Source organism: Silurus meridionalis, chromosome 9 (genome assembly GCF_014805685.1).
Source record: "Silurus meridionalis isolate SWU-2019-XX chromosome 9, ASM1480568v1, whole genome shotgun sequence".
Lineage (NCBI taxonomy): Eukaryota > Metazoa > Chordata > Actinopteri > Siluriformes > Siluridae > Silurus > Silurus meridionalis.
This window is the reverse complement of record NC_060892.1, coordinates 16574007-16600210: the sequence shown is the minus strand read 5'-3', so window position 1 is coordinate 16600210 and position 26204 is coordinate 16574007. Positions and strand designations below refer to the sequence as shown.

The 26204-nt window shown below is 36.4% G+C and overlaps 1 protein-coding gene across 14 annotated transcripts in view; it reads right to left on the bottom strand.

The window, feature by feature from the left end:
* The window catches only part of plekha7b (pleckstrin homology domain containing, family A member 7b), a 114849-nt gene that overhangs the window by 70202 nt on the left and 18443 nt on the right, over positions 1–26204 (bottom strand). The window contains exon 1 of one of the 14 annotated variants that reach the window (XM_046857333.1): positions 24290–24573. The exons of 11 other annotated variants lie outside the window; for them this stretch is intronic. In XM_046857333.1, the coding sequence (XP_046713289.1) occupies positions 24290–24489 (200 nt within the window). In that variant the 5' untranslated portion in view covers positions 24490–24573. Of the gene's footprint in view, positions 1–1107; positions 1737–16149; positions 16458–24289; positions 24574–26204 lie in introns of those variants that run through there. 2 more of the 14 variants (XM_046857341.1, XM_046857343.1) reach the window with 2 other exon arrangements.

Here is a 26204-nt window from a genome sequence, read left to right as displayed (position 1 = left end):
TAGGCGTGATGAGTACATCACTTCATCTGCCTCTCTTCTTATCCTGATGCTCCTATCACTCTGGAACAGGGTAAGTCTCGAATCATCAGACAACATTAACTTTTTTCCCATTGCTAAAGAATCTAATATTTATTCTGCCTAGCAAAAATATACTTTATTTTCCAATTAGTCTCACTGGTAAGTAGTTTTCTTAAGGCTACACAGGCTTTTAATAGGCACTTACTTTTAATGTAAACATAGCTATGAGTTCTACTGTTGTTATTTTGAGATTTGATTTCACCAAGTGAACTTCGATCACAGTCATTCAAGATTATTTTCAACCGCATTTCTTCCTTGGAAATGATGGTTTACCACTAGAATTTCAGGTTTTTATAATAGGTTGGACAGTTCTCAACCCAATTTTAGTAGTCTCAGGTATCTCCTTAGTTGTTTTCTTTGCTGGAAATAGGCCAATATTTAACAGAGTAACCTGTTGTCCATGACCACAGGATATGTCTTCCAACATGGTTGCTTAAGAAATGAGAAGCTCATCACTTGATCAGTTTGGGTCAAATAATTTTCTTTTTTTTTTTTATAATATAATTTCTTGTGAAACATTTTTTATTAAGTAGATGTCCTTGATTTGATTCACAGACATCGCGTTATCTCAATACAAGAATTCTGTGAATAAAATAATAAATGAATGCAAACTTTCTCTGGAACAGTAGCAGATGAGCACTTGGACAGTTTATCCTTCAAACCATGAATACTGACTTAATAAAAAATTAAAAGTGTGACAAAAGAATGATTTTAAAATGAGGAAAGATCGTAGATGTTTTAGCATTTTACAACTTTTACAGATGCTACAGCAAGAATTAATTCTAACACCCATCACTAACCTTACACTACTGACAGTTTTGCACCTAATAACAGTTGATAATTTTTTTCTAAATAAGTAAATAGTTTGTGATGCAACAAACAAAGATGAATTCTACAAATAAAAACATTTAATAATAGGTCATTAGCTATTTTTTTTGTGTGCATGTAAACTTTTACGCATGGTTTTTGCATTAAAAACAATTATCAAGATTTAAAAGTTTTTCTTAATCCTTCTGTCTCTGGTCTCACCTGAGCAAGGACGAGCTGATTATCAACTTGGTCTCATTTTAAAGATGCAGTTGATTGTCCAGGTTTTCGGCGAGTCAAATCTCAAGAAAATGATGAAGTCGGCGTGTCACATGCTGTGTCAAAACGCTGAGTATCCGAATAATTTGAATAAGGGGAGCTCCGATATAACTCATCACAGCTGGAGTGCTGTTTTTGCTCCACGGCTTATCAGATCCTCCTCCCCAACCGATGAGGTAAATCAGGAGGCAGAAACTTAACTGTGAGAGGAAGTACTATTCCCAAAAACACACTATGCTTCGACTCACACCACCCTCGCAATAACACACACAGACGTCCTATCATATCGCTTCACTCTGCAAACTTTCCACCTTACAGCACTCGAACTCCCGAAAGAACTCGTCTATTTTTACCATCTCGACGTGTCTGAGTTTCCTCCTGCACTATTCACTCTAATGCCACTTACAGGTTTCAGTCTACAAAAATGTTTTCTTCACAAGAACTTCACAAGACGTGATGCCTGACACCATCACACTGCATTTTGTTTCAGAGTAACTTCCTAAAAGCAATCTGAGACATGAGTAAAGAATTTAACCACAACCTCAGTTTGAAACTCAACCCACTTGATGTGAACTTGTCGTCCCAGACGTGTGTAATGCCGGCTCGTAGGGCTATTGTACGGGTTTTAGCTCGTAAACACCCTGAGGGAATGATCTCATCGTGGCAGAGATAAGACCACGTGACACCATGCGGTTATTTATTCACTGCGATAGCAAATATTTAGCCTGATATCTGACTACAAGCTAGGGACCTCAGTAACTTAATTGTGTGATTGTTATTTAGGGTTTGCTTTCTGATTGTTTCTTTCTACTTTCATTTAAATAATAGTACAGCATACTGCTGAATATGAAATTTCTAACAAAAACTTGTCAGGAGTTTAACATTTAGCAATCGTTCTATTTTGGTTAGAAGTAAAATCTAAGGACTTAAACTAAAAATGATGTTACACGGTTCTTTGAGGGTTTGTAGCATAATTAGTAAATCGTTTATGGCTAGGTGTACATTATATAACTTTGACCCAGAGGTAAATAACGGCCTAACATGAAGCAAAATGCATTGAAATAGTGTAACGCACAGCAAGCCGTGAATTATCATAAACTGTCTGATGTTTGCAGTGCAAAACTGACTGAATGGATAGATATAACCCTTTGTTTTCTTTAGATAGAGTAGTACTTTTATTTAAATGGATTTTAATAAAGAGTGTGTGTGTGTGTGTGTGTGTGTGTGTGTGTGTGTGTGTGTGTGTGTGTGTGTGTGTGTGTGCGCGTGTGTGTGTTATACTACTATAAATGAAGCTGTTGATGTTCATTCCTTGTGCCATTTTTGTTACATTTCTCATTACAAAGTTTTCTTCTCCAGTTTGTCAAATTCATCTTGTGCCTCAACTCAACACATAACACACAAATATCCTCCATTTAGTTTAGTAAGGTCATTAAAGTATGTGTACAATACTGTAGCTGTATCTCTCTCTATGGAAATGTAACTGTATGTTGCTATGGTTACAAATGTTTATAAGGCAGCACATTCATTTTGAATGCTAAATAAACTGACCACAAACTACCTGTGTGTTCAACGCTTTGACCTCCTTAAAGCCAATCAGAGGCCAGTTTTCAGACTGACCATGGTATATTAAAGTCTAATCAGTTTCTAAGCAGTGTTCTTAAGGGAAATACAAAATGTCTTACTTTGTATAATATAATCGGTTAATAATAATTAAATAAAATTATAGTGTCATTTTAATTTCACGGAATGTGATCAACTGTTTAATATCTGCTAAAGCATCTAATTAAAAAATAAATCTGCTGAGCAGTCAGGCAGCGCAAGATGTATTAATATCTTTATTATTTTTTATTTCAAGCAACACAATCTCTTCATAATTAGATATCATCCTTTCAGCTATTCCACCAGTAGGGACTGCTCTTTTCCCATCAGTAACTTTCTCTTTTTCACACCACATGACATCATCGCCTTGCCCTTTTCCCCTTTCTACTTCCCGAATGAGCTGCAAGGGTCTCCATGGCAAACAAGCAAAACACAATGACTAGACATTGCTGAAATAAGTGCTTCAGACACTGCAGAATTCAACGCAATTCTGAATCGGTCCACTAGTGATGCATCACATACTAAGGAGTCGACCTTCTGAAGGCTGGGAGACTCACATTTCTAGGGAGCTGTATTTTAGATCCTGTAATGGAGCTGAGAAAATATATCATTATCTCCTATATTTATTGAAAGACACAGATGCAGATAGATGGAGACATATATACAGTACCCTTAAAAAAGTATTGGAAAGGCAGTATGTTTCAAAGACATTTTGAGGTAAATATAAAATCACAGATCAAAATGACAGCTTTTGTTTCCTGATATTTTCATCTAGATTACATTTACATCTAAAACATGAACCTTTGGTTTCAGACCACCCAATTTTCAGGTGAGCAAATTTGTTAGAAACAAATAGTGTTAAAAGTAAAAAGAAAATGCTTAATATTAATTTGCATATCTCTGATTTGCTATCGCTGAATCGAACTTCATGGCCCACTGATATCACTTGTATTACAGATTTGTAAGGTTGTTTGTGTTGGGGGCTTTTGTCTCCTTATCTGTACTCTTTAGATACTCGTTTTGTCGAACAGAGACTAGCATGAATTTATGTTCAGCTGGTGGGGAGTTAGAACATGGTATAGGGGAATCTCTGTTCACATTTAGTCCCCATTAGTTGTCTCCTAGTTCAAGTAAAGGGAAAATTTTATGCTACGGCATCCAAAGACATTCTACACAATTGTCTCCGAACAGCATAAACCTGGAACAGTCAGGTTTCCCAATAATTTGTCCCTAATAATTCACTATACATGGTATTAATGCTCAAATATGGCAAGGTTTTAAAAATAAATTATTTCCTTTTTATCTTTTAACTTATAATAACCAATAATCAAAGTTCTATGCACAGCTTTTTCACGTCAGCACTAAAGTGTGGCTAAATGTCTGAGTTCCCAGGCCTGAATCGAGGACAATTGCCACATCAGCACTTACAATACTTCATTGGTGCAAAATTAGCTCTAATACATATTTATAAAGGAACATTTCAAGCAATGTATCAAAGAAACTGCTGTTTAATAGCCAAAATCAAATCGCTATCAAATGCACTACTTTTTATTGATCAAACAGGACAGTGAACTGCTGTGGCCAAGAAAAAGCTGGACATTTTCTCAAACCGTGATGAAAGAGGAACTAATAAAAAACTGAGCAAATTTGGTGGAAATAATTAACCGGCTGTAATGTGTGGACAGTAATTACGATATCAGTTCCCTGTAGACCAGCAGACCTTCACATCAAGAGACTACTCTTTTCAGACTGTCAGACAGATGTGACCTTTAACCACGTCTGGCACATGTACATCTCCACTCCGCACAAATACACACAGTTCTGGATTGATTCACCGAAATAAGTGTTGGCACTATATTCAAAAATGAGTTTTAAATTGGCAGGTTTGGAGAACACACCCTGGTGCTAAATGACAAGTAAAAGCAGTTTTGCTGTTTTTGGAAATACAGTCTGATTTTATACAGTTAGTGCAAGGTACAAATCTCTTTTCAGTCATGCAAGCATCATCTGAACACTGTGGAGTCACTAGAGAAGTGCACTGATAGCACAGATTTTTTTTTATCACCTCAGGGAAACAGAAACATCCACCCACACAAACACACTCACACACACACATACAAATGCTATAGAAAAACTTAGCTATATACAACAATGGCCTAAAAGACGATTGAGAGTCCCATATCTGCTGTGTGATTAAATAAAAGGTTATCAGGGTCACTGGTTGCTGAAAACAGAAACCTGCAGTTCGATCTGATTAAACATTAAACTTACTTTATAACTGGAGCTCACATGGAAGTTAAGAGGCGATAAAGCCAGAAGCCCACTAAAAGCAAACTACACAAACGATTTTTTGTAAGCAGACAAAAAAAAAAAAAGATCACAGGACTCTCAGACACACACCTTTCAGTTTCATTCCATTGAGAACTAGTAGTGTGTGTATGTGTGTTCTGTATGTGCACGAAGCTTTGTGTCGGTTTGCAAGAGCATTACAGCTGCAATGCATCACATCTAACAAGGCATTAACAGGCTAATTAAATTACAGAGCTAATTACAGGAGCAGAAGTAGTAGTAAGAATCAGCACTCTCAAACTCATGTACAATACTGAAACCATTTGAAATGCAATGCCAATGAAATGCAGTTAGCATAAGTGTCCTATTTACAATAAATAACAGATATATATGTATATGAACTGCAGAATTCCTACACTTGAGTTTTACAGCAAGCTAAGCCTCTATCTACTAAAAAAACTCACTGACTTTAGCTGCTAAATTTAACTGAAACACAACACAACAATATACTTACAGTTATTTTTATGACATCCGTCGGTAGCACGTAAAAGCAGACGTAACATGACAGTGAAGCTTTGTGTCCATGTAAACTCTTTAAGTGGAGTCCATAGCAAGATTGACCATCCTATTATTCGGATGAAATACTTATCAAATGTAATACAAACCGCCATAAAGAAATGTTTTGTGTGCATCTCCTGAATATAGGTACAGTTCTATATTACTTCTTATTATTAAAAAAAGTAGATTAATGTCTAGAAAATGTTGTACAAATAATTGGCAATTATTTTAAAATAATTCAAATAATGTAATGTTTTTTTTAATAATAAAATGATCTCAATTCTAATAAAATGAATATAAAACTTAAATAATAAAAAAAAATTATATATTCAGAATGAAAATAAATCAGATAATTTTATGCAAATAAATCAAATAAAGAATGCATTAAATCCTAAATTAAACACCAGCTTTACTTTTCAGCAAGAACTCTCACCTGTAATCATTCAGCTGATTTTCCACCTGAAGCTGCTCTAAACTCCAGTAGTGGTATAAAAAAAAAAAAAAAAAAATATATATATATATATATATATATATATATATATATATATATATATATATATATATATATATTATAATATAAGTAATATTAACAATATTACTATACACTAAACAATAATACTGAATTGACAACGGGGGTGTCTTTTTAGAAGGACAATTTAGGGAGAAAAACTCTGCTGCATGAGAGTGAAGAGTATCATGTCTCATGGCTTTATTTGTATTTCTCTACGCATCTGAATAACAAAATGATGACAAAAGAAAGCAGGAGGAGAGACAAAAAATAAGCAGATAGAAAAAAAGGGCTTTGATGTTTTTGTTCTGAGCTCATCTGCAGCTTGTGACTTTTTTTTCTTTCTCAAGGTTTAGTCCATTTAATGTTGAGTAAAAGCACTACTGAATCTCCAGCCACAAAAACATGGACTTCAAAAGAAGCTCTGGATCTCCGAAACACATTCTCCCACAAACACACACACACACACACACACACACACACACAGAAATCCAAAAATTTGCCTTCAAGGTCACACATTTCCTCGTCCTAAACATAAAAGCTTAAAATAGCAAAAAAAAAAGTATATTAAAATAGCTCAAATGCAGAGCTCAGACGTAACTACATATTTCAGCACTATTCAGAAGTCACATGACATTTATGCACACAGTCACAGTCTTTGTCAAAAAAGAGGCGTGTCCCTCATACACACAATTCTGTGCTTGAATTTGTCTGAGATTGATGTGACCACAATACCTTACAATGAAATTTATAAATACATAAAAATCAATGAATTGAATACAATATTGTATACACTATTTAATAACATCATTCATCAGTAAATTAATATTATCTGTGGGAAACTGCATGAAAATTTATTTTTCTTTAGGAAGCACATCTTCAATGCCATCAAGGGCTGAGGTTTTATGATAAAATTATGAATGACCTTGTGCACTGGGTCAGCTTTTCCATTAGATCTGAATTGGGAAGTGGCAGCTCAGTGTTTTCGGTGTTGGGATTCTGATGGGAAGGATGTGAGTTTAAATCCCAGCACCACCAAATTGCCACTGCTGGGCCTGTGACCAAGACCTTTACCCGCAACTGCTCAGTTGTAATTTGATATTTAAAATAAGAGTGTCTGCCAAATGGTGTAAATGTTTCCATTACAGAATCAAATAAACACAAACATTGTGATTATATTGACAACTCAAAATAGTAGCATGTATGATCCTGCTGTCATTAAGTTGCATTATTGCATTAGGTTGTGAGCATTAATAGCAAATAAAAGCTAATAAATCAAAATAATACAATATGTTAGTGTACCGACGGGTATTCTATACTTGGAACCTTTTCAGGAACTCAGATGTTTCATGTGCCATAGATGAGTTAAGATGTACATTCGTCATTCTTGTACTTACACACATTTCTTTCGCACAGTTGTTTTACACTTCTGTGGTGAATGTTGCAATATGATTGGTTCTCGCTAAAAAAGTTATAAAGTACTCAATTCTCTTAATATTATTTGAGAATATTTTTTGTTCGTTTGTTTTGCTAACATGCTACAGATGAACACTGTGACTGGGCTGTCTGGCATGTCAGTCAAATAACATCCCACTGTAAAACTAGTGGGTTCTAATATGCATGCGATATATACAAGATTCAACAAAAGCCAGGTGTCTTGCTTGTTATGCTAATTACTAGTTATCTGTTTTTTTATCACTGTGCTGCATGAAACACAATTCAAAATGAGTCTGTTATTATACTAGTGGCAAGTCTAAAAATATTGCTTTTGGCTTATTCATGCTACTACTAACAAGTTATTTGTGAAAAAGAAAAAAAGCACAGATTGTTTCTGCTACACTACACAATGCTATAATTCCAGGAACTGCGTAGCTCTCGTTCAGAATACAATAGTTACAGAACTGCTTATTTCCTCGAAAGGTTCATTTAGTCATAAGTCATACATTAGCAATAAGGCTACACCATAAACTGCAGGGATGACTTAGTAACGGAATATTTATTACTTGCTTTTAAAAAACTATTTGCAAAAATGAAAGCACCGTCCGGTGCTTTTATTTCCAGAAATAAATCCAGACCATTTGCAATTAAACTTTAGTATTACACAACATTCCACACTCATTCTCGAGGTCCATTAAAAAAATGAAAAACTCCACAGCTGAATGTAGGCAACTATTTTAGTGTTCTTGTTAAATAATAAGGTCTAAAACTAGGTCTGTGTTCATGAGCGAATAAAAAGCTACATGCAGGTCAGTGTATAAATGCCAGCCTGAAACCAAAAATTCAGCAGAACATCTAACACCTGATTATTACTGCGCTCACAGTGTTTTTAGGATAGCGTTAGGTACAAAAAAAATTCTATTTAGTGCTGATTGCCACAACTGCAGACAAAGATGGTTCATTATGTGCCAAGTGGTCTACATTCAGCAAAACACTGCATTAACCACTGATACTCATTAATCACTGATGCCTAATGTGTCACAACATAAGACTGCTCGCTGCAGTGAAGCACATTTACATTCAGTGAAACAGTCTGGTAACGATAATGACATTTCAGTGGCCTTAAATATAGCATTCACAATTGAGAAGACCTCCTGAGACCCTACTTGGGGCAGACAAAAGAGGCTATATAAAGGACAGTGGTATTATATGAAGTGCAGACAGGTTACATAAAGAACAGACAGTTTGCATAAAGGACAGAGGGGATACACGAAAGACGAAGGGACTACGTAAAAAACAGAGGGACTACATAAAAAACAGGGGTTATATGATGGACAGAGTGTTACATAAAGAAAGGTTACATAAAGGATAGCTAAGATAAGTAAAAGACAGATGGGCTACATAAAAAGACAGGGGGGGTATATAAAGGAAAGATGGAGTACATAAAATGCAGATGGGTTACAAAATGGACAGACGAGTTGCATAAGGACAACAGGACTACATACAGGACGGGGTGTTACATAAAGGACAAAGAGGTTACATAAAGGACAGAGGGCTTACATGAAGGACAATGGGACTACATACAGGACAGGGGTGTTACATAAGGGACAAAGAGATTACATACAAGAAAGGGGTGTTACATAAAGGACCGAGGGTTTACATAAAGGACAGAAGGTTTACATGAAAGACAGAGGGTTTAAATTAAGGACAGAGGGACAGGGGTGTTACATAAAGGACAGAGGAACTACATACAAGAAAGGGGTGATACATAAAGGGCCGAGGGTTTACATGAAGGACAGAGCAGTTACATGAAGGGCAAAAGGACTACATACAAGACAGGTGTTACTTAAAGAACTAAGAGGTTAAATGGAAGATGGAGAGCTTATATGATGGACAAAGGGGTAACATTAAGGGCAGACAGGGTTAAAAAAGGGGGAGACAGGGTGACATAAAGGGCAGACAGGGTTACAAAAAGGGCAGACAGGGTGATATAAAGGACAAAGGGACTACATAAATTACTTTGGGACTAGATATTGGGACTACTGCATTTCATTGCCTTTTACTGTAACTTGTGCATTGATGATAAAGTTGAATTTAATCTAATCTAATCTAAAATACAGGACAGAGGAGTTACATAAAGTGCAGTGGGACTGCTTAGATAACATATGGACTACATACAGGACTGAAGAGTTACATAAAAGGCACAGGACAAACATAAAATTGCTGTATAATAATAATTGACTGTTTCCAATGTAAGCAAAAGTTCATAGAAATGTGTTACTGACACATTAAGTTCCTTATAATAAAACATTTATGTTCATTCCACATCATTGAAGGAGTTTAATTCCCTAGACCAATGACTGCAGATATATATTAGACACATATATTATACAAGTATATGCACAGGCCTGTCATGCTCCATTGCATTAAATTTGAATCCAGTACAACAGAAATTTACTCGACAGCAGCAGAAACAACAAAGGGCTTTTAAATGCAAATCCGTCTCGTCAGTACAAAGCACTGAATCATGTTGGATTTATGATGGCGATGCAGCATGGACAACATCTTCCACAACAAGAATCTTTTCCTGAAAGCAATAAATCATACTAATTTAAAACAAAAGGTTTTTAAACAATTCTTTACTCCAAACTCAGAAAGGGAAATGTAAGGGCAGCTAATAAAGTGTTACAATTGTCATAACATACCATATCACTGTAAAATAAAGATCGTATTGAATCGTGTTGCATTATAACATTTGTATTATTTAGTATCGTATTACAACGAATGACATCGTAACATAGCTTATCCTATTGAACCATGTCGTATGATGGCATATTGCATATTGTACTATAATGGTGCATAACCTACTGTATTACAATAAATTGTATTGTATTGAATGTTATTATATTATAGAGTTCCATAACACACTACAACATATTGTATTATAAGATATTGTATCATACCATGTGGTAATGTATTAGTCTTCTGTGTTGTCACAAATTGCATTATATAATGATGTTGTAACACATCATTTCATAACATATTGTATCGTACTGTTTCATATCACAATGTATCATAAAGGCACTGTATTGCATTGGATTGTAACTTATCATTTCATACCATAATGTAATGTATAATAAAATATTGTTTCGTATCATATCATAATGTAAGAAAACTTTTCATATACATCATACCATAATATTTTCATATCATATTGTTTTGTATTGTAACCTATATATCTATATATCATAACAGATTCAGTGGTATCATCAAATATCGAACTGGATGGAAGACACCCCTAATTACTTCTGCATTCCTTTTTACAGAAAAGAAAGTGTTTGAGTTGTGCATGAGGTACAAATAAATAGATTGTAAAATAAAAAAATACCCCTGGTCCTCCAGCAGTAGCATTCATCCTAATTTATATTGCTTTTATATTGTGATTTATTTTCGCTTCTAGAGGAAACATCTAATTAAAAAGCCATAGAGAATATTTTAAGCTATTTATATGCAATTTTCGTGCAGAATGTACAGTAATAAGTGCAGCAGGCAGAATGTCTGAGTCAGTGTCCTGTTTATTGGTGTAAAGTGACTGCAGAGAAAACTAAAGCGACTGCAGCACGTATCGACAGCAGCATCACACTTAACTGCAGCAGTCACTAACAGTGCGTCCATAATATTGAACTTTTACTGCAGTCTTACACACTGCAGCTTTCATGTAGCTTGTTTTGCTGCATTACTGCAGTTCATCTGTGCAAGCTGCTCATTGATTAGCAGTTCGTCCAAAATGCGATGCATCGTAATAAAACACAGAAATAGATCTCTATTGATGTTGAATATATTCAATTTAAAAAACATCATCGAGCCAATAAATAGGTGCTGTGGTAGATTTTATATGCGCTACACACAAATCGTTTTCCTGGTTTCACCTTTCTCCTCATGGGAACTCTAAGCAGAAATGCAGTGAATTTTATGAATGCAGAAACACAGCCTCCTCTCTCCGCCACTCTTCTCGCCTCTCCTCATCTCTAGACACACTGAATCAGCTCTTCGGGTCATATTTGCATCCGAAGCGATCCAGAAAGTTCGACCACGTGGACCCGTGCTCTGTCTTTAATTTCAATTCGTGAGAGAATCTCACCACATGCTGGGGGGTCTAAGGTGCTAAATGCTGATGCTTTATTAGCTAGCAGGTCACATTCAGGTCTACTGCTGCACTGAGAGGACACGACTCACTGCGCTTCGAGTATATCATGTGCACAACTAGTGATATATATTCTGTGCTTTCAAACAAAAACCCACTGTATGGTTATTTTTATTAGATGCAAAACTACTGCTCTCATAGGCACTGTAGAAAAAAAACCTTGAAATGTAGAAACAATGTCAGCATGGTGTGCTCTTCAATCTCAGCTACATCACTCCAATTCATAATTTAGTAGTTCTGTTTCCCAATATATAATCAATCAGGCCTAAATGAAACCACCAACCACCAAACTGAAACTATTACACAAGGTCCCCCTAAAAACTTCATACTTTTTCAATGAGTAAAAACTCTCTAGCAATTTTATAATATAATAATAGCTAGTGCAGGTAATAAGATAAAATATATATGAACTTTAAGCAATGACTATAGAATTTATATAATACTCTATATGTAATATAGTATTACACATTATTTGTAATTAAGTATATCCTCTGGTTACTCTACACACACCTTTACGATGTGAATAACAACTTGGACATCTACCGAATCTACCTCTGCAGAACCTGCACATGCATGTCTTCGATGTTTACATTGCACACTGCACACACTATATACATATGTTGCGCAATACACGCTAAATACACCGAACAGGCTTAACTTTCTGGCATTACATTATGACCACCTGCCTAATATTGTGTTGGTCCCCCATTTTGCTGCCAAAACAGTCCTGACCCATCGAGCATTAACTCTTTCAGCAATTTGAGCTACAGTATCTGTTGGATCAGACCACACAGACCAGCCTTCGCTCCTCATGTGCATCAGTGAGCCTTGGCTGGCCATGACCTTGTTGGCAGTTTACCACTGTTCTTTCCTTGGACCACTTTTGATAGATTCTGACCACTGCAGACTGGGAACATCTCACAAGCAGTTTTGGAGATGCTCTGACCCAGTCATCTAGCCATTAAAACCTAACTTAAATCCTTACACCTTTTACATGCCCATTTTTCCTTCTTCTAACACATCAACACTGAGGACAAAATTATCCCTTGCTGCCTATTATATCCCACCCACTAACAGGTGCCATGATGAAGAGAGAATCATCTTATTCATAGTCATAATGTTATAATGTCATATTTTTATGCCTGGTTGGTATATACATGTATATGCACAAACCTTTTTCCTACCTCTTCTCTCTTCTTCTTGCATTTGCATTATTGTAATTTATAATTTTTGTAATATTTCATATTTTTGATCTTATGTCCTGAATAATTTATGTCATAGGCTGCTGGAGGATTCACAGAGTAAGAATAACATTGTGTGGTGTTTCCTGTACTTGTGACAATTGAATCTTGAATGTGTATCACAATATAAAGCTTCATTAGCAAGCTGGGCTGCTTCCAATTACAGTTTATAATCTGGATTTATTAAAAAAAAAAGATATGACAATATAAGGCAAGTGCATGTGTTCTACATAAAGATGACATAGATTGGGATAATATTAACTATAAATTGAAAAAGTGATCAATTACAGTTAGTATGGATTTATTTATAAAATAATAAATAAATAAATAATAAACCTTTTTCTATTCATATATCCCTATTTCCCCTATTTAAAAAGAAATCAATATTACTATATTTAAAATGTGTTTTGTAATATTTATATATCAAGGCAAATATATCTATATATCAGGTGTCCTCAAACCTTTTACTGGCAATAGGAACAGGCTGTGTAAGGGTATCTAACAAGTGCATTATCACATAAGCACAAGGTCTGGAGCGTGTTATTTGACTAATAACGCAGCGATCTAGTCTAGTGGTTAGGATGCGGCGCTTTCACCGCTGTGGCCGGGTTTGATCTCCGGTCAGGGAATCAACCCCAGCCACTTTTAGTGCCGGTCCCAACCCTGGATAAATGGGGAGGGTTGCATTAGGAAGGGCATCCAGCGTAAAAACATGTGCCAAATCAAACGTGCGGAGGATCCGCTGTGGCGACCCCTAACCGGAGAAGCCGAAAGAAAGTTAGAATGGAGACACAAGTTAAAATATTATATATCCCTGTCCTTACTTACTTAAATAAAGATATCACTGCACTTTTTTCCCCCTCAGAGTATAGTTTAAATAGTTTTTGTGGTTTTGATGGCAGTATTTGGCTGTATTTGATGGGGTATGATGCGTAATACCAAAACGTCAAAGAGCCGGGCAAAGGGCTGACTCAAAGGGGTGACTCAATGCAAAGACACAGGATGCTGATGCAACAAGCTGTCTCAAAAATTTAACTCAAGGTTGAAACAAAGAGCTGACTTAAAGTGCTAAGTTAAAAGAGGCAATCAAAAAAGCCGACTCGAAAGGCTGATTTAAACAAGCTGACTCAAAGGGCTGACTCAAGGGGCTGACTTAAAAGAGCCGACAGAAAGCTGACTTAAACAAGCTGACTCAAAAAGCCAACTCAAGGGGCTGACTTAAATGAGCTGACTCAGAGAGCTGACTTAAACAAGCTGACTTAGAATGCTGACTCAAGAGAGCTGACTTAAATTAGCTGAATTAAAGATCAGACTCAAGGGGTTGACTCAATCAGGCTCAGAGCTGACTCAAACGGCTAACAAAAACAACTGATTTAAAAGAGCCGACTCAAACAGTGGACTCCAGGGGCTGACACAACAAACTGATTTAAAAATTAGACTTACTGCTGACTCAAAGATCTGTGTCACAAAGCCAGTGGAAATTGTTGACTCATAAGATTAAAGTTAAAAAGCTGACACAGCAAACCAAGTTAGGCCAAGTGTTCAGACAGTCCTGGTTTCTCTAAATAAAATAAAAAACTGAAATGAGACAACGACCTACATAAAAATACTTCATGTCCATGAAAATAGAGTCTTAAAAAAGGAATTTAACTTTATTCCTAAAGTCATGTATACATAAACATGATTTTAGTCCAATTGAGCTAACATTCTGATAATGAAGAGATTATTATGCTGCATGGAAACACAGTTGTTGTAGTCAGTAAACTATTTTGCCTCCTCGCTCCTTTAACCAAATCAGCCATTATTAGTTTTCATATCTTATGTCATGTTGCACATATGCATTTCCAAGCATTAAATGTAAAACATAAAACACTACCCCCACCGTTCTCCTGTTTAAAGCCAAGAAAAATAGCATAGAATTAAGAGACTGCTCTGACAAAAACTAATGAGTGAGATAGCAAGCTTTTTCCAGCTAAATGGACGTAGGCATGTCTAAAGCACAGGAATTATGGTGCTTGTTTTTTTTTTTGCCGTTTCCTTATAAGCTTTGAGCACTGGAAAATAAATTGTCCTGTGAGACGACAGGACACATTTCCTGGAATTTCACAGCAACCTTTCTAGGAAGCTCCTGCCATTCCATAGTGGTATTCAAGGCATGTACCATCTGCTTCTCCCACTGACACTATTCTTAATTTCAACATGGAAAGACAAACAGCCCCAGGACGTGGATACACCCATGGAGGTTTTTCTGGTTGAGATGGCAGTTATGTAAAGGTGACAGTCAGATTCACCTGGGAAGGAAAACGGTCAGTACAGAGCAACTCATCTGTTCAATGCAGACAAATATCAAAGTTTTCACTTCATATGCCTTGAAAAGTTTTGTGTTCAATGTCTAGTAGTATCATAGACCATTTGAAACGAGCTAACTCTAACTATCTCTAACTACTCCAGCTCAAATCTCTCATACCAGGAGTGGATTTGCGAATCACAGGGATAGATATATGTATACGTTTGTTCTAATATATTATTATTTCTATAGTAACAGCCTATTTTATATGAAATGCGCTACTAATAATTTAGGAAAGGAGACCCCAGTGTCAGGTCTGTTAGTTATTTTAACATCTTCAATCAAGTTTTGTTGTTTCAAATAAAAAATTGTGATCATTGTAATCAACTGCTGTGGTGTCAGAGGAATGAAACCATTATTGAACAATAATCAAAGTTGGTAACAACATCACACCACCCTGTCAATCATTATTTCAGTAAAATGACACTATTCAAACAGTTCATACAGATCAGCCGTTCCTGACCCATATTGTGTATCGCAGTAAAGTATCGCGATATTTTTATCATATCGTTCAACCCTACATCTGACTATGATTAATTAGAACCAAAACAGACCGCCGGGGTAAAACATGGAAACAGGATAGTGGAGAGACGCCAAGAACAGCTACGCATATCTTTAATAAACTTCCTCCTCAATAATGAACCATTTTAAGAAAGACATTTTAATTATCAACAAAACATTAGTTAGAACAGTGTTCAAAACAGTCAAATCAGGTCTGCAGTTACCACTTTTAAAAATTCACTCACTATACAAACAGACATACACACACATGCACGCACGCCTGGTAGCATATACACACCTGTACGTAACATTGCAGAAGGGCTGCCCTGGGTAGAGAGCATACTCCGAGTAACCCTGTTGGTTCCACATGTCTCGCTGCTGGGGTGCAGACTGAGCTGATCTGCTGCTGCACACCAGACACGCCGAGTTTCATTTAAAAACTCTCACACACACACACACACTTACTCACACATGCAGCCGCAGGGAGGAAGAGAAACAGGAAGAGGAGGAAAAGGAAGACGAAGCAGCATACATACACCAGTATGAACACATATATAAGAAGCACACACACACACACTGGCGCACACACAAACACACACACTGGCTCACACACACAAGGGAAAAGCCGAGCTTTGCCTCAGCTTCCCTGCAGGTTCTGGAGCTCGCCTTCGTCACTGGCTTGATGACGTAAGAGGCTCTGCTTTGGTAGACTCGCTGCGGTCGCTACGGGATCCCTGCGCTGCTTATCTTACCGAGCGAGACGGCAGAGGAGAGGAAAAGAGGAGCACGAAAAGATGAGGCAGATTATAGAGGTGAAGGATGTGAAAAAATGATCAAATCATTACATGATATTACGTCGCAATAACTCAAGCTCAGCATGCTTTAATTTTTATTCGTGTAAATAAAATTTTTTAAAAATAATAAAAAAAGACTCATTGTTAAAACTGAAATGCTTTCATTTCAAGTCAATATATACAGCACATTTGCATTTTTAATTACATAAACAATGTTATATCTAGACTCTAGTCTTAAGAGACTTTCTTAGAATGGTTACTCAGAAATTCCATGCACTCTTATGAAAAAAAAAAATGATGCAGACTGCCCACTACGTTACTCCTGACAATTTTTGCGCAAAGCTTCGTCCCAAAGGAGTTTAGTGGGGTTGAGGAGGTCAGAGCTGTGTGCAGGACATTTCCAACTTCTAAAGTCTTCTATTCCAAACACCAATATCCTAATATATCTCCATATCCTAATGAAGATTGCTTTGTGCACATAACATTTACATTTATGGCAGTTTGGCAGACGCCCTTATCTAGAGCTACTTATATTTAACTCATTCATACAACTGAGAAGCTATGGGGCTAAGGGCCTTGTTCAGGGGCCCAGGAGTGTTAGCTAAATTTACAATCTTCAGATCAAGTCCAATGCCTTTACCAATAAGCTTCCACCTCCCTCATACATAAGCATGGTCATGTTGGAACACGTTTAGTTGTTGGAAACTGTACCATTTCTGTACCACAGTTACACATACGAAGACACAATTTGTGGCAAGAGACTGAGAGAGAACCTCATATGGGTGTGATGGTCCAGGGTGCACATACTTAGTTTATATAGTGTAAAAAAATTGCCTTTTTCATGATATGATAAATGACTCCTGAGCCAAAAGCAACTACTGAGGCGGAAACAGCGCCTTTCCAAAAAACTTTCTGAGGTGATCCTTCACACACACACACACACACACACACACACACACACACACACACACACACACACAAATCCATGCTGCGTACAGGCAGATCACTGTGTTTAAAGATAAATCCAAAGGGAACCATGACTATTACTTACACATGAAGCTTATTATACACATCATAATGAGTGCATTCTTCTAAAATCTGCATCTATTAAGAAACCATAAACTCTAGTACAAAATAAAACTCTTTGCATCATGCCGCTGAGGGAAAATAAACAGTGAAGAGTTTTCGTTACCCCGATATTTCCCCGTAAGTGCAAGTCTTTCATTTCTTATACACTACAGGAATTAACCTGAGTACAATTTCTATTTATAAAATGAGGACACTTTATCCATTTCCAGTTATATTCAGTGCTTTGGAACATCCATGTAACACAATAGCTCCTGATCAGCATTACGTACAGGACTATAAATAATCATTTCATCACCACAAAATACATAGTTTGTTTCAGTATATAGGCTAAAACATAATTTAGTGTTTACTATTACATTTATTTATTTTTATACATTTTACTGCATTTATTTCTACACAGTGTAATCACATGTTGGCAATAAATTAAGAAGTGACGTGTTGTGGTTAAAGGTAAATAATAGTACAGGTCAAATCTGTATCGCATTTACGTACATTCACAACATATTAAAGATTTGACAGACCAGAAATATTCAGTTTAGTCAATTCTAATCTCATCCATCACACACCACATAATGTTACTAGACTCAGATTTTTCTTTTCAACCTTTCAGTGTAAAATTCTGTTGTTTGGAAGGTCAAACAGAAATAAAAAATTCATGCCAGGATTACAAAAGTGATTACAAAATTATGAAAGCAGCTTTACAGACTGTGAATATAAATGATAGCATCATAAATTAGTCCCTTTAAATTTATCCCTAATTAGCAAGCCAGTGGTGACAGTGGCAAGGACAAACACCTGGTAGGAAACCTTGAGAGAACCCATCCTTATTTGGGTGACAAATGTGATGAACCTGAACATGCATTAAAAACAAGTTCAGTAGTTTTAAATTTTATTTTTTAATATTTTGTTCAATTTCTTTATTTATTTTTCCTTCTCTAACGCAATTGGTCATTAAAATTGACAGCGTATTCTATATTTATGACTTGAAGACGTCTTCAGATACAAACATTTACATGCATTTACGAGTGGAAAAAAAGAGCATATACTACATGTCTTAGGTAAAAGACAGTTTGTTCATACCCAATGAGATAAATCAATAAAACACTGATGTTATTGAAAAAAAAAAATGGAATGGTCACCAGTTCATCTCTCATGTACATATGATTAGCATTATTGCAAACGTTAACACTTCATGTATACACTTCTCTTGCACATATTTGTTTTCTGTCATTAGCAGAGCATAAAAGTGTGTCCGTCCTTGTTTTAAAGTTGTTTTGATCATAAACAAAAAACGAGTAAGTTGGCTTGAATGAATTAATATTACTATAGGATGTTGTAGTCTACACATTATAACTTAATCAATAGTGCATTTGCTGTTCCATTAGATGTTTCTGGAAATGCTATAAACCTGCTTCTCATACATAACTTCATCCTCATTATCCCGTCACTTCATGTTATTTCTTTTCTTTCATTAGCTGTGTGTCTATTCGAAGCGTCGTCTCACGATGTCTAAAGATGATAAAACAGTTGTCAAGTCAGCAAAAGAGACACAGACACTTGTTTTTTTTAAACTGGGTGTCGTAGGAAATAAAAGGCTCATTTGTCATTGCCAGTCGTGATTTGTGCCAGTGACTTAGCTGTTTGAAAGGGGAATAGTGGAAATGAATCATGAGACCGTAGCGTTATGTTCAAATGTAATTGTCAATGAGCGTAAAATCGCATCACTTGCTTTAAAGGCTGCGATTCTTCGAGGTTTTATTATCTCAGAGAAAAGTGAGCTCAAAGGCCATTCTGTACATCATTTGAGCATTAATATGTACTTCTTAACATTCAAATTTTTTCTGCTTTTCATCCAATTAGAGACTCTTTTTAATGGACACACAAAAAGAAAGCTTAATGCAATTTAGCACAGTAAGAAAACAAAAAGAGTTATGGCAAGGGAAGGATATTTTTTGGAGACGCTGCTTTAAGTAAAGAATAAATCCCTGTGTGACATACAGATATAAGAAACCAATACGAGAACCACAGTTACTCGTCATTTCATTCCTATTTTACCACAGCAAATCGCCAGAAACAAACTTTTGTTTATTATTAATTCAAGACGGACATTTCACACTTTAAACCATTTAAAGTTATATGCAAGTTAATTGTGATTCTTACTTAAATCACAGCATCTATGAAGGGTGACATTAATAAGACAAGACAAGACAAGAAAGAGCGAGTGATTTGTTACTATCTCTTTGAAAACCCTAATTTTTATTAGTTATTTAATATACAGCCTTTTACATCTAGAATTCTGCTGCTCTAATTCATGCACAAAAATAAGGAAGTACCAAAAGACAAAAAAGTTTCTGAAGAAAATTTTGATAAATAGTTATTACAGAAATAGCGAGAGATTGTGTGCTTAAATGACATGCGTCTGTGCCATGCCACACTTTTCGTTCAGCCAATCAGAGTCTATTATACAGAATTACCATGATATAACTCAATTTTAACTATACTCAAAAAAACAGATCATTACAATCATAATAATTATGGCTTTTAGGTTATAGTTATTTACAATAATTTATTATATAATGCTGATGTATTACAACATATAATAAAAATATTTGAATGTTCTACATCATGTAAGCCTGATTTGACTCAGGCAGAATATATTATGACATATAATATGGTATTTATCTTATTCTAAATGAAAAAAAAATCAGATTTAACATCAGTAAAATCAATACGGTGTTAAGCTAAACACTGAAACGTGACTTCACGTCACTGTGAAGAAAAGTCACTTAACGTGTGGCTAGTTAATGATCCTTTGATGAGAATTGGTCAGCTGACTCAGTGTCCTTCTCTAATCATTAAATGTCCATTGCGCAATATATAAAGGTTATAAAACAGAGCAGCTTCCAGAACATAAACAAAGCTATTTTAAAAAGATTGACCCATCAAAAGGACCCATTAGGAATTTCTTAATATCTTACCTGGCCTTTAGATTCAAGCTGCAAAATGCTCCAAAAGTTACTCTGAATATACTTTAGCAACTTTCAGCTCCTACGCAAACACATCCATAATCCGAACCAATCCACAATGGCGCATGAACAAAGGTGAAGGCTAACCCTGACCCTCATGAGCCAGAAATATCCAGTGTCCAGCAGAAAACTTTGCTGTGACCTTTACCTACTACATGCTGTCATGTATAGTTAGAAAGTACGCAGCTCATTTGTATTTTGTTGTTGCAGATTTTAAGTGCACAATTCAGTGCTGCTGCCTCCTCAGACTCCTCAGTCTAGTCTCTCTCGCCCTGTCAGCACCTTTTCCACCACCCCAGGGAGATTCCAAGAAAATAGTGAGACAGAGGAGGGGTGGAGGAGGGGGAAGTCTTTCAGTAATGTCTCCATCAATTGCTCATGTTACACCTGCTGAAGGATCATCCACCAGTCACGATTAGCAGGAACTGATGATCTTGCTTAACAGATGCAACCGGAACCTTCCTGTGTGTGAGTGTGGAGCTCAGGGATCCGAGGCTCATCCGAGAAGACGACCGAATTCACAAGAGTGTTTAAAATGAACCGAGTTCACAGTGTGAAATGCAGACAAGATAAATCTTCTCACAAGGAAGACACATGAAGTTCAAAATAAATGTATTTGATATATATGTGTGTGTATATACGTATATATATATATATATATATATATATATATATATATATATATATATATATATATATATATATAATTGCTTTCAAACATTTACTGTAAAGCACAGTTCAGTTTATCTTTAGGCAACTTTAATTAGAATATTGTATATTCATTTTATATATGTAAATAAAATAATACTGACTAAAAATAAATCAAAACTTATATCAATAATTACTAATAAAATATTTCCCTTTCTAGACATACAGTTTTTTGCTTCATTGCTGGAGGTTTTTATCATAAATGTGTTATTCAGAATGACAACTTTTATTTGATTAGACTTTTGTCATCCCAGATCATTTACTTTTGTGTTGTCTGGCTAATTGTAATGTTTCTAGCCAAATCTCATTGCTACTTACAACAAAACTAAACTTAATACATACTTTCTTTCGGCTTCTCCCATTAGGGGTCGCCACAGCGGATCCTCCGCATGTTTGATTTGGCACATGTTTTACGCTGGATGCCCTTCCTAATACAACCCTCCCCAATTTATCCGGGCTTGGGACCGGCACTGAGAGTGGCTGGGGATGGTTCCCTGACCGGGAATCGAACCCGGCCATCTTAACCGAACATCTTAACCACTAGACCACCAAGGACCTTAATAAACTTAATACATAATTCATTATATATACATTTCTGGTACTTTTCACTATTCAGCTTACTCACTAACCCTACTCATTAATTACAGTATTGATAAATAGTTCCACAGCGAAATCTACATATTTGAGGAAGATGATCTATTTGTGATTTCATGATCATTATATATCACTGATGGCACATTTCTGGACCTTACAGAAATCTGGATCAAGTTTATGGCCCTGGATGTGTTATGTGTTATAAATTACAGAAGATGATTCTGGATGTGAGAAGAAGAGAAAAAACAGTTTAAATATATCTTGCGTGATACAAGAACTTACTGCCCATTACTCACTGGAGTGGAGTTATACAAGAACAGATTTAAACTAGAAATATCAAAAGCACTCAACAGCATTCTCTTGTGGCCCCTAGAGGAAGTGCAGCAGGCCCTGGGTGAGCATTTAGGCAGGCAGATGATTCATCTGGACAGAAATGACGTCCTCTCTGTACAGATATTTCACTCCAGTTTAAAAGCCTGCCCTGACCATTGCTACGAGCTGTTAGGCCTCTGATCAGCCCTGCTTTAGAGAGCTGTGAGTTTGTCTGTGTGTGTGTGTGTGTGTGTGTGTGTGTGTGTCTGCTTGAAGACTCAAGAGCTTATGCTGTGCACAATTAAGGGCATAAATTGCAACAATCAATGGCACCATTACTGCATGTTCTAGCGGTCAGAGTCACTGATGTACTGTGCACTTTATCGCTCCGTGCTGAACATATTTCCTGTATTCCGTTCTTATCGTTATGAATCATCACAGGGCCAAAGATCAGCAGGGTGAAATGTTTTCAGACGTCCCTCCGCAGGCTTTACAGTCTGCACTCAAGCGAAACGCCGCCCTTTTACTACCAAAACAATAAGAAAAATGACCTTATAAACAACTGCTTCTAAAAGGTCTCTGAAACCACTTTCACTAGCACATGAACACAAACACACAGACACAAACTTATTTAGTCATGAAAACACTTTTCAACCCAGACTCATCTGCATAGATAAACAGGCATATAAATTCCCATTGAATGCCAATAAACATATCTGGGACATTGGTTTTATTGCCCTTGCCCATGCTATTTATCTTTTTACAGTTATATTTCATGTTTCATGAACTTAGTTCAAGTTAGTTCCTGTTCTCACAGCTATAAATTTATATTCATTCCCTCACTCTCTTTTTTTCCTCTCTCTTGGGTCACATAAAGACAGATGGAAGTGCAGCCTTCCTTTTTTATCATTAAAACATACAAATCATAACAGATAATCATAACCAGAATCCCACACAGCCACTGACAACAATAAGCAGCAAAAATGCTAACAATATTTGAGATTCAGGAGCTAATGGGAAATGTATTTTGGCATAACTATAACAACTTAAATTTAATAAGACCAAAAACTGCAGCTTGTTTCAGAGAAAGCGTAAAAAAATTATATAAATCTATCCAAATAAAATTAAATTTAAATCCGTTCTAAAGATATGACAGCTTTACCTCTGACTGCTACAGAGCTTAAAATGGAGACTCATTCCAACAATTTCACATGTATTTTAACCTGTTTGTGAATGAGCTTTTACTGTAGAATAGATGTTGTGAATTATTTAAAATATAATACATTTTCATATTCTCACAAGGAATGTGTTATAAAGTACATACACAGTGTTATACAATTTTAGGAAACCCACATGTCTGGTGCTGTAAGAATCAAAACCCACAATCCTCAACAAACATCCACAACAACGGCCTTTCATTATTATTCATTCTGATTCTCCTCAGCAGAGAGTTAAAGATGTGTGACGTCCCCGAATTCTTGTCATAATCAGAATTGCAAAATCCCACTAACCAAACAGCGGAAAGTCGGAGCAAACAGAGCACATTGTTTACAAGCAAGTGGCTTACAGCATCACAGGCTGCTGCTTGGTAAAGCTCTCTTTAACTTTTTATTTTTTGTTTGTTTTACTGATTTTACTAATTTCCTGCAAGGTTCTGAAGGTGAAGCATGAGTTCTCGTGCAATTCAAAATTCAATCTCTGCCCGCTGGGAGGTTTATTGACAGAATTCAGTAATTATTCTGTCATCTCTGTTTCAGACTGAGAATAAAACCGAAAGAGAGCTGCATTAAAGGTTATTGAAGGACCTTTTTCTTTTTTTTTTGCAGAAACTGCTGTGTTCTAAGGAAAAAATTGAAAACCTTTGATTTAAAACGGCACCAGATTAAAAGAGCTTCATCAACCTTATCCAGGTTACCTTTCCTCTCCTGTGGAGTTCTCGTCCACTTCCTCGCTGATAGCCTCCAAATGAACCGGCACCTCCTCCTGATCCTGATTAACATCTTGCGGAGGTAAGCAGCCGCAGCAGATGCCCATGCTGACGCTAGATCCCGTGCCACGTCTGTCCAGTGTTCCACTGCGTCTGCTCTCTCGCACCGTATCTGCTCGCTTGCCCATGTTGTTTAATGTACATCGTTATGGTGAGCGCACATCATCTCGTCTGTGAAAGTCAATGCGTTCTGCAAGATCTCTGGGGGTTAAATATCACCCATTTAATCATGTTTGATGGAACGGCCTCTAAGCCTCAAACACAGTAACCCACTGTGTCCTCCTGTCAATCCTGTCTTTGTTTTTTTTTTTCTCCACGCTGCCCCATTCCTCGTATACTATTATTGCCCACCGAGTACAAAACAATGTGTGCTTAGCCTGGCATGGCCTTCATCGCTCATTTTGGATGTGATGGTGCCATGGCACTGCTGCTGTTGCTGCTTGGTGGTAAAAATACCACACTTCCTTTAGAAAATTCCAGTTCAAGCTGAACATTTCTCAATATTGAACTCTAGGTGTTTATTGTTTTATGTAATATCTATGAGATAAAAAAAAAGGTGCAGAGAGTGACTTGTTACCTAGCATTTATGTATAACACACACACACACACACACACACACACACAATCTCCTGGCCAGTTTGGTCCATTGCGGCTTCACTGCGCACAAGTCCCAGCGCAAAAAAGAAATCATTAAGCAGTCCTCTCACAGAGCAAGGGGTCCTGCCTTCACCAGCTCCTCCTCCTCACCGAAAAATGCAGCATAATCACTTTAGCCCTGATTTTCCTCCTCACACAGGGAGAAGTAAGAGAGGTAGAGAGAGGTGGCTAAAAAAAAACATCCCTGCAGTAGACCACCAAAGGTAAGATGTATCCATATGCTAGATTAAATGCTAACATGCATCAGACAGCTGTTACTCAAAAGTGACTAAGAGAAAGAACAAGAAGAAGGAAACATCTACCAGCAAAAAAACCCTACCGTATATCAGCACTTTTTCAGGTGTACCCCATGCAACAGAAAATAAACAAGCCCAATGAGATGCAGTGTAATAATGAGCTCCTCCTCTGTTCCTTCCAACTAAAGAGATTACAGAGATCCTGCCTTCTTGATTTAAATCAGCTAACAAGACTGATGTATGCAAATTCACAGTTTAAGTCAGCTAGTAGAAAAAGTAACTCTAACAAGAAACCACCACATCTTTCATGTCACACATTTGTGAATGTGATTTAATTGTCAGGTGAATATTATCTATTTTATAAGCAAAAAAATGCAGAAAATCTGTTTCCACGTGGCTTCTTTATCGCTGTAGCAATGGGTCAATGACACTCAACAAGAAATCACCAGCATATCAAAACCAGATTTGGGTGCTAAAATTGCTTTAAGTGTCTCTTGTCTTTTGCACATTATATTAGTCTCAGCAAATGATGCCCTAAAGATTTTACAACAAATTTATGTGAGCAAAAAAGAATGAATTAAAGAAGGACACACCAGTAAAAAACTACAGATTTATTACATTTTTATCTTAAAAATCAATCTATTTTTTTTATCCTAGATCATCATCCATGGAATAAACACAGCAAAGGCATAACAACTGATGAAAGTCTAAAATCCTGACTTCAGACAGATACAGTCCTTTTTATTTGAAAAAGCTTCTGACCTTTATCCTCATTACGCCCTGTTGATAACTAACTGCCTTTGATTCAGTCACATTGCAGAAGCTTCGACAAAGTTAACACACAATGTTTATAAGCTTCCTAGACTTATTGAGTTAGTATATATATGTTTGTATTGAAGGCACCACATTCAGTTGTCTACATCGGGAAGGTGGGTTTTTTTTTCGAAGGC